The following is a 10,505-nucleotide window of genomic DNA, read 5'->3' as shown; positions in this document are numbered from 1 at the left end:
ATCTCTTTGGAAATATCAAGGGCCAAGTTTAGCATTAACCAACTAATGTCAACACAAATTGGGAGGAAAAATAGTTCTCACTCTGCCTAGCAGCACATTCTAAAATTGGACGTCGCCTGGAATGAACTGCTACTCTATTCACTGAGTCATTGCCTGTGGAATTTCCATTTAGCTCTCTAATCTGGCTAATTTCCCTACAAATAGACATGAGAGAAGCTTCCTTCTTCCACATGCAGTATTACGTTGTTTCACACTACAGTTATATCCCTCTACTGTGTACACAGGAAAGGGAAATAAGTCTTGACAAAGATTAATCATTTCTTGAGTTTATTCCAAGGAAAGACTGGCTTAGAATTGAAATATTTTCATTTTGGCTACCATTTGTAATTTTTATTGTTAAATGTATTTATTTTTTAAAGTGACAAAAATTGTGTATATTTATCATGTACAATATGTTTGAAAATATGTATAACACTGTGGAATGACTAGATAGAGTTAATTAACACATGCATTACCTCTTATATTTACTTTTTGTAGTGAGAACACAAAATATTATTTATCACTATAGCGAGCTTTATTTTTTTATAATAGGCTTTGTTTCCTTTCCAAATGTATTCAGTTAGTTATACTTTATTCAGAATGTGAGATACTTGCTTGATGATTAACCCTATACCTCACTACATGATTGGTGAAGTTTCAGGATTCTTCATGTTAAACTCCAGTAGTTGTCATTCCCAAGTATCAAATGAAGTCTTTATAGCCTTATTTTCAGCTAGCATACCTATATAAAATAATTACCTTCTAATTAAAGTCTTTTTTTGTTTCAGAAAATTAAAATTTGCTTGTGTGTCCAGTATAGGAAAGTAAAAATTATTTCAAAAATTACAGGTGTAAAATCATTTATTTATATGCTATAGTTTTCTCATTTGGAAACAAAATGTTTGTTTTATATAATTTTCAAAAGATCACTCTCAGGTTTTATACTTAATATATCCGGGATTACAATCTAGAACAAATCAAAATATAACATAATTTACAAATTATTTCCCATAGTATTTTGCTATAATTAAAGCTACCAGTCACAATTCTGTTTAAATTTAAATTTAGGACAGTTTATCCTAATTGCTGTATTGCAGCTTAAATTTTAGATTCTTAGAACTTTTTGAAAAAACTTTTGATAATCTGCACATTGAAATACTCCTCATTACAATTTTCTGTCCATACTGTGAAAATAACAACCACCGTTATATTTGAATCTGTATAATTCTAATATATAACCATCTAGAAATTGATTATATATTATTTTTCATTGCTTGCTGAATTTTTGTTTCTGTCTAGCTTGTAATATGTGTGCGTAAAGGGCAGAATTTGTCAAATATGTGCTAAAAATGTTTGTTTGAATAAAGTAATGCAACATACTTTTGTGTTATACTTCATAGTGCCTCACACAGAGTAGGCACTCAATAACCACCAGCTGCTTAATAAGCTGGTAATGATAAGACATAGTCTAAGGATTCACAGTTAGTGCTCATAAGAATAATTATCTCCTTTGTTTAAAATACTGAGTTAAGATATTTTCCATAGGCAGAATGATGTTTAATGTGTTTTGCATGTGCATAAATGTCAGCAGAAAACTAGAATGAGATGTATTGTTCTGTTGACAATGCAGGACAGCAAAGTCACCATCAAACAAAATGTAATTTCTAGGTAATTATACTATTTATTTACTCTATTTTTTTGCACTCCATGCTCATTGAGTTATCACCATTAGTAGTCAGGGTAACTATAAAATGTGTTACATTAGGGTGTAAAGAGAAAAGAGGATGTGACTTCTGTGACTGAGTTTCCATTCACTATCACTTGCCATGTTAGCTAATGAAAGAGAGGATTATGAGTAAGAAGCCCCAAGTATCACACCAACGTTGGTTTTTGGACAATCTTAGTCCTGTCTCTTCCAGTTTAAGAGAAATACAGTTAAAACTCAATCTAACACAGTTTATCACGAGAAACTATTGAAATTAACGACTAAGGAGTATCCTCCAAATTATGGAGATCTGATTTGTTATATTAATAAGCACCAAATAAAAAATACCTGTTGAATATCTGTAGTAGCAGAAAGTAGTAGTAAGAAAGAAATGGAAGCCAGAGATGACATAGCTCATTTTGATACAGAGTGACCTGGGCTTATATTGTACAAGGTTGAAGAGTCCTGCAAATTCTCAAAGGGAAATAACATTATAAACATCAAATGTGAATCTAAGAACATATGAGGGAGCCAAACAAGATAAAGTCATGTCACTGTCTAATAGTGTGGATAATCTAGAATAAGCATGATTTATTCAGAGATAGCCATAGTTTATCACTTCCTGATAAATTAAGCATATCCTAATCATCTTTCCATAAATATTCCTGAAAATATTTTATTACACAACTTTGTTCATATTAATCAAGTGTAATTTTTATAGTATCCAAGAAATCCTTAGGAACATTTTTAATCTTCCTTTCTCTTTCTGATGGGTGTCCTATATATTCAATAAGTTACCAAATTATATTCATTTCCTCAATTAGGACACATCTCCTATATCTCTGTTTCTTTTCGTCACCACTCCAGTCCAAGCCTTCATCACAACACTCCGGAATTACTACAACAGACTCCTAAGTGATTGCACTATTTCCCCCATCAAATCCATATTATGCATGTCCACTATATTAATATTTTTATATAATCACATTTGACTTCCCTTCTCAAATATCTTCACTGGCTTTCAATCATATCCATAATAAAGTCTTATCTACTCTGACTGGTTTGTATTGCCTTCCAGAATTTGGCTCCATACTGGCAGTCTAACTCTAACACCCAGCACTTACCAAATATGAGCCCTGAATTTGAGTTAGGCTGTTTTTCACAGTGTTGTGTGGCTAATTCCATTTTGAGTTCTTTCTTTGTGCTTTTCTCCCAGGCTGGAATTCACCAACACTCTTCTTCATATAACTAAAAGTAACCACCCATTAAACTCCAGCTCCTGCCCCTCCTTTCACTCCAAGCCATTCATTTGGTGCCTGAAAACATGTTTGTTGATTTTGTTTAGTTGTAAAATGGCTAATAGGTGAATTTTTATGTCCTCTCCAAAATTAAGATATGGCTCATATTTTACTCTTGTTATCTATATCCCTAGTATTCTACCTTGCATTCTGTAAGGAGTCAGTAAATTAACTTGAAATATACTGAGGGGACCATAGCTTAAATATTGTTACCAAAGGTCCCATCTATTTAGATTTCATAAACATATAAGATTCATTTTTAATGATTGCTTTTTATAGGTTGTTTTTTGCTTAAACAATCTGTTCTCTAAACACTTGGTCCCTAGCCATTTGGACACCAGAGACCAGTTTAGTGGAAGACAATTTTTCCACGGATTGGGGGATAGTTTTGAATGATTCAGGCACATGACATTTATTGTGCACTTTATATTATTATTACATATTCACCATAATGTAGAATCAGTGGGAGCTCTGAGCTTGTTTTCCTGCAACTAGATGGTCCCATTTTGGGGTGATGGGATACAGCGATACATCATTAGGAATTAGATTCTCATAAGGAGTGTGCAATCTAGTTCCCTCCCATGCGCAGTTCACAATAGAGTTTGTGCTCCTATATGAGAATCTAATGCCACTGCTGATCTGACAAGAGGTGGAGCTCACTTTCGCTCCCTGGCTGCCACTCACCTCCTGCTGTGCGGACCAGTTTCTTTTTTTTTTTTTTTTTTTTGAGAGGGAGTCTCGCTCTGTAGCCCAGGCTGGAGTGCAGTGGCCGGATCTCAGCTCACTGCAAGCTCCGCCTCCCGGGTTCCCGCCATTCTCCTGCCTCAGCCTCCCGAGTAGCCGGGACTGCAGGCGCCCGCCACCTCGCCCGGCTAGTTTTTTGTATTTTTTAGTAGAGACGGGGTTTCTCCGCGTTAGCCAGGATGGTCTCGATCTCCTGACCTCGTGATCCACCCGTCTCGGCCTCCCAAAGTGCTGGGATTACAGGCTTGAGCCACCGCGCCCGCGGACCAGTTTCTAACACGCCATGGACTAGTACCTGTCCGTGGCCTGGGGGTTGGGGACTCCTGCTTTAAACCCTAGCATCCAATTTGCTTTTTAAAAAATTATTAAGCAAATCTATCTTTCAAAAAAGTTACATATATATATATATATATATGTATATATAAATAAGTAAATATATAAATTTCAGTTACATATAAAATATATACAAATTTCAGATATATATATATACATTTTAGTTAGGCCTTACATTTCAATTGTCACATATTTTGAGTGAGTTGCATTTAATTTAGTTTTTGTCATCATGAAGTTATCAAGTGGATCTGTTTGATACCAATAATTACCAAGGGATTATGAATATTTCCATCAGGAAATTAATCATTGCTTTATGTGGAATCAAGGAACAGTCAAAAATACTCTGTTATACTAATGTCTTATCTTATTTTTCCTGGATGGGAATATGAAGCATTTAATCCACAGAGAAAGATGATCTTCGTATTCTAACAAGTTTCACTTTTACTATTTAAGGCTTTCAATTATGTAACACTATAATGAGATAACTGGTAAAAATGTCAAGATTAACATATTTAAACTAATGATAAATATGCTCATCAGGATCCCCCAGAATCAAACCTTCTTGCAAGGCATTTTTTATTGTGTTTTCAATTGGCAAAATGTTAATAAATCAAGGACTGAAGATGAACAAAAGGCAAACGAGATAAAATTAAATCATGTCCCATCGTTTAAACAAAAAGGCAAGCTTATGCCAACACTAACAGAAACACGAATATATTTACAGTCACACTTCTGTCTGTAATTACATGCCATGTCAACTATCATGCTGGGACAACAGCATTGAAAGAGAAATCTTTTGAAAAAATTGAACAAAAGAAACCATGTGAGCTCACGGACAATCACAAGATTTTTATCTTAAAAAAAAAACAACAATTTGTCCTTTGAAAATTCTATAGACCATAACAAAAGCATAGCTTATGATAGTTTTCATGGGAAGAAATAGGTCTAAGGGATTAAGGAAACAATGTGACAGAGTTTTAAAATATCTATATGGTTATATATCTTAATGGATACCTATGACCCTTGTGTTCACCTCAGGCCTCTGCACTTTCTATAGGAAAATAAAAATAATCTATTTAAGAGGACTTAACTAATGACAACACATTTCTAAAATGGGCTTAAAATCTTTCTAAAATACTAAGGGAGAACTGTTAAACGATTAGACACAAAATTCTATTTCTTTGAATTAAAAATGTATGTGTATTTTTTGCTTTTTCATTGAATAAGTACAACCAACTTAAAAATTATAAAGACAGTAAAGATGTATATCAAGGTGGTAAATATTAAAGTGTACTGTTAAAGTGCCATAATAATTGTTATCCCCAAGTATCTACATGTAAACAGTACTGGGTTACAATGGTTGAAATCAACCAATAGTGTTTGCTACCATGACCACATTTTAGAAAAGGAAAAGTAGAACTACTTCTCACTAATGCCTTATATAAAATATCTCCATTATTATCTGATTCATGTATAAACACATTGCCATCTAAATCAAGAAAATAACTTCTCGGCCGGGCGCGGTGGCTCAAGCCTGTAATCCCAGCACTTTGGGAGGCCGAGACGGGTGGATCACGAGGTCAGGAGATCAAGACCATCCTGGCGAACACGGTGAAACCCCGTCTCTACTAAAAAATACAAAAAACTAGCCGGGCGAGATGGCGGGCGCCTGTAGTCCCAGCTACTCGGGAGGCTGAGGCAGGAGAATGGCGTGAACCCGGGAGGCGGAGCTTGCAGTGAGCTGAGATCTGGCCACTGCACTCCAGCCTGGGCGGCAGAGCGAGACTCCGTCTCAAAAAAAAAAAAAAAAAAAAAAAGAAAATAACTTCTCAATGTACACACATACTTGCAGCAATACTGTGACTGAAAAATGGGCCATAAGAAGAATGGCTGAGAGATGGTGACCATGAAAGAGACCTGTCTAATTTAAACATAAATAAAAGAGATTCATGGCAAGGACTGGTGTACACCTACAAGGAAATAGGGTGGAGTACGAAGAATGTAAGAGAAATCAATTAAGTTGGGAGGCAGCAAACAGTTATAAACAAAATAGTCGTGAAACTCAAGAGTCAAATGGCAGAATGGGAAATATTTCCTCTCTGTTTTGAGCTACACACACAATTAATAGTTACTAAGTTAAATATATTTGTAATCTGAGCTAGGTAAATTTTAATAAGAATTGTAGTTCTGACTTTGCCATATTACCTCACAGGATTGTGAGGATCAAATATAATAGTTGTGAAAGTGCTAAACTGTAAAATGCTATACTCATGTAAGATAGATGGTATCTACTCAAAATGCAGACAAAACTCTCTCATTTCAACTCTAAGAGTGAGCCAGCAATGAGCTCTCTAGGGCACAGAGGGGAGAAAAATCTCCCTCTGGTCTATGTCCAGATTGTCTTGGAAGAATAGACTGAATACTCATTGCATCAGCTTGCTTTGAATGCAGACCAAAGATACTATGAAATTGATCTAATGGACATGTGGCCAATGCCACAAAAGAACAGTGTGGAGAAAAATCCTTCTTAATCTGTTGAAGAAATAACTTTCTTTTCCTCTTTCTTAACCTTCACAAATGTTTATTTCATGCACAATCCTGATATTAATTTGTGCTAATTTCTCCCCTTTGAGGAGGGAAAACAAGGGGCAGGAAAGGGAATGAAGATTCACCAAAATATGCTGAAACATACATAACATTTCCTTTCAATACAACCTACTGGGGTAGAAAAAATAAGTCTAGGATGTAACACATATGTTCACATTGCTATGACCATTTTACAGATAGAAAACTGAGGCTAAGAGAGACTAACTTATTAAAGGCCAACTTATTCAAAACCACAAAGCAAACATTTCACCCTGGGTCTGAGTGATAACAAAAGCCCTTGTATTTTCCACAACAAAAACATACCTTCATCATAAGAAAAAGGTTAGAATGATAAACAGCTAAGAAGAACCAATCCCTATTGTTAGCTCTTTTTTTTTTTTTTTTTTTTTGAGTTCTATCATTAGATTTTCGTACTGTGTAAAATTTCCACTAAATTTTTAATGTAAAACACCAGTTCCTCAATCTTTCATTATTTAGTGCTACAGGGCTCAAACCGCTTTTCATTACAAGTACAAACAATGATTAATAATTGCAAAACGCCCGAAATTTTTCAAGAAAAAGCACAAAATCACACACACACAAAAAAAACTGAAAAGACCTTATGAGCAATGAGTTCAAAACACCACAATTCATAAATAAGGAAATTAAGGCTCAGATAGGTTAAGTGACTTGCTCAGGGTCACACAACTTGTCAGTTTCAGACTCAAGATCAGAATTTAGATCTCCAAACTTGTAGTCCAGGGCTGTGCTCTTTTTGTAAACCAAAGAGAAATGACTGCACTTAAACATTTAGTCCAGAACATCCTCAAAATTGACTGTAATAAAAGTAAGCCACATGGCAAGGAACAAATAGAGTTGGTTCATACCAAAAATGAGCTGCCAGTCACAGTGATAACATTTCTTTCTTTCTGAGAACCATGGTTTCCTGCTGCACTGGGGAATCCAAACTGGGTTTCTCCCTCCTGTCCAAAGAAGTCAGGATGTACCTTCCACTCCGCTTTGGTTGGTGTCAGTAGTTCTGAGACACTGTTTTCACAAAGGGTGCTTGAAGGAGTCAGACCATCTGTCTCCACTGTTAGCTTACCGCTGGGTGTTAAAGCCTGGGGCTCTGGACTGGAGTTTTTCATGGCCAAAGAGCCCAGAGATCCCAATGGCCCCACACTTACACTTGAGACCTCATCCATATCTAAGGGGCTCTGCTGAAAACCAGTGGCCGCCGTTCCAAAAAAGAGAGAGGTATCCAGATTTTGAGGAGGGTCGCTGGTGGCCTTCAAGGCCAGAGGGTCCACAGCCTGCCCTACGGAATTATTATTATTAGCAGGGAGGTGCCCTGCCAGAGTCGAGCTCACAGAAGCCACATCAATAGTCAAGATTCCAGAGTTCACCAATGCTGTGTCCAACACTGCAGCAGAAGTACTGTCTGGTACATCAGAAAACAGAGACACTATCTCTGCATCTCTGAGATCATCCTGTCCCTGGCTGGTAAGTTCACTGCTGGGTGTAAGAGAATTTGCTGCTTCTAGCTGAGCTAAGAGATCCTGGCCCACCTTGTGCCTTTTGGTCATGTGCGTCTTCATGCTGTGCTTGGATGTGAAGAGTTTATTACAAGTGGAGATCGGGCAACGGCTTTTCCAAGTGTCCACATCCTGCAGGTGTTTCTTGGAGTGAATGTAGAGGCTACTGCGAGCAGAGAACCTGGCACAGCAGCCTTCCACAGGACACACGAAAGGCTTTGTGCCCAGGTGGGTTATGCTGTGGCCTTTCAGATGTTCAGCTCTCGTGAAAGATTTCCCACAGCCTTCCACAGGGCACATGAACCTCCGGTCATCGTCGTGCTTCCTTTTGTGCCTTAAGAGTTTGGACATGCTGGTGAAGTTCCAGCCACAGCCATCAAAGTCACAAAGGAAAGGTCTCTCGCCGGTGTGACTCCGCAGGTGAATTTTCAGCCTACAAGCCTTGTCATATTGTTTGCTGCAGCCAGGAAAAGAGCAGGAAAACAGTTCCTGTTCCCTGAAATGGGCGCGGTTATGGGAAAAGAGAGCACTCACTGTGATAAATGTCTTCTTGCAGCCAGAAAACGCGCACTGGTAAGGCCTCTCGGGTTCGAAGTGGCTGCGCTGGTGGGCGCTGAGTTTGGCCTGCGTGGGGAAGCTCTCCTCGCACACCTCGCATTTGAATGAGTTCTCCTGCTCATGGCCCTTCATGTGCGCCTTGAGGTTGTACACGGTGGTGAAGCTCTTGCCACAGCCCTCCGAGGAGCAGCCAAAGGGCCGCAGTTTGTCGTGAGACTGCAGGTGCCTCTTGAGCTTGTAAGAGGTGGTGAAGGTCCAGCCGCAGTCACCCAGGGGGCATTTGAAGGGCCTCTGGCCCTGGCTGCTGCTGTGCGTCAGCAGGTGCACCTTCAGCTGGTGCTTCTTGGCGAAGGTTTGCCCGCACAGCGCCTCGGGGCACAGGTACAGCACCACGCCTGGGCCAGAGCCCAGCTTTCCCCGGGGGCCCAGGGCGGAGGCCGGGCCCTCCGCCTCCTCCTGGGGCGCAGGAGCTGGCGCGGGTTCGGCCGGCTGGGCTAGCAGGAGGTCTGGCGGCAGCTCTGGGCAGTCACTCGGCTGCGCGGCACGCGGGAACCCGGCTTGGGGGGCCATCAGACACCTGGGGGGCTTCTGGGCAGGAGCGGCCCCGGGCTTCCAGGAGTGTGATGGGGGCGTGGTCAGGGTGAGGACGCCGTTCTCATAGCGCAACAGCAGGTCCTCGTTGTGGATAGTGACTGTGCCGGTGAAGGCCGCAGCGGGGCTGGGGGCAGAGATCGGGGCCTGAATGGGAATCGCGGACAGAAAGCTGGGGCCCCGCGCAGAGCAGCCCGCGGGGTTCGCGCCGCTGTAGTCCCCCTGGAGCCCCGGGCCTGCCTCGGCCTCCTCCCTCAACACAGGCCCTGCGGCCTGACAGGAGTGCACTGTCTCCACGTCGCCACCCACCGGGTCAAGCAGCACCAGGAGGAAGTCGTCGCCGCCATCGCCGCTAGGTTGATCGGGCATCGGCGCCAACAGGCTTGGGCCGGGGCCTCGTGAGGCCCTGCGGGCCTCCTTGCGCCGCCGCCCGGGCCCGCCATCTTGGAGGTCCCGGAGCAGCAGGAGGCGGCGCGTGGAGACCTGGCCAGCCGGCGGGTCAGGGCCTCGGTGGACCCGGCCGCCACCCGTGGGGATACCGCCGCCGCCGCCCTGTAGTGTCCCGCGAGCCGGGAGCAGCTTCGGGATTTCCATCTCTGTGTCCCAGAGGCTGGGCTGGAACCAGAGCCGAGGAGGAGGCGCGACCCCGCCCCCTGCGGCGGGTCTGAACAGGTTCCTAAAAGGGGGGAAAAAAGTGCAATGCAGTGAAACTGGCCCTATCAGATATTAAAACGTATTTAACGCCACAGTGATTTAAATATTCTGGTACTGGGTCTCTGGAACAGAATAGAAAGCCCAGAGGTAGAGCCTGGTATGCATAAATACGTTCTACGGTTAATATACGTAAGTAATTAAGGAGGTCTTCTGAGGTGATGGGGAAATGACGACAGCTTGTTCAGTAATGCTGTGGAACACCTAGGCGTCTATCCGCTAAAAGCAATTTTAATCCGTGACTCATTGTATATACGCGAATAAACACACCCGAGCCCCTCCCAGTGTTAGACAAGTTGCTTGGTACTTTTTGTGTGTTAAAATTTGTTTACCGGCTGGCTGCCTGCCTGGATTGATGGATGAAAGGCAATTCCTGAGAGAATAAACTGTCTCTGTGTCAGCATT

General features: G+C 41.1%; 1 protein-coding gene across 1 annotated transcript; it reads right to left on the bottom strand.

The window, feature by feature from the left end:
- Positions 1-6,268: 6,268 nt before the first annotated feature.
- On the bottom strand, positions 6,269-9,983 carry LOC112616020 (zinc finger X-linked protein ZXDA-like). The gene has a single exon (XM_025372972.1). It carries the CDS (start codon positions 9,981-9,983, stop codon positions 7,587-7,589), a length of 2,397 nt encoding a protein of 798 aa, XP_025228757.1. The 3' UTR covers positions 6,269-7,586.
- Positions 9,984-10,505: the final 522 nt, after the last annotated feature.

The sequence above is a fragment of the Theropithecus gelada genome, chromosome X (genome assembly GCF_003255815.1).
Source record: "Theropithecus gelada isolate Dixy chromosome X, Tgel_1.0, whole genome shotgun sequence".
NCBI lineage: Eukaryota > Metazoa > Chordata > Mammalia > Primates > Cercopithecidae > Theropithecus > Theropithecus gelada.
The sequence above is the reverse complement of the archived record's forward strand: the minus strand, read 5'-3'. Positions and strand labels throughout refer to the sequence as shown.

Bases quoted from the DNA above. Each gene is read 5' to 3' on its own strand.
- LOC112616020 (XM_025372972.1), bottom strand. From the start codon at position 9,983: ATGGAAATCCCGAAGCTGCTCCCGGCTCGCGGGACACTACAGGGCGGC.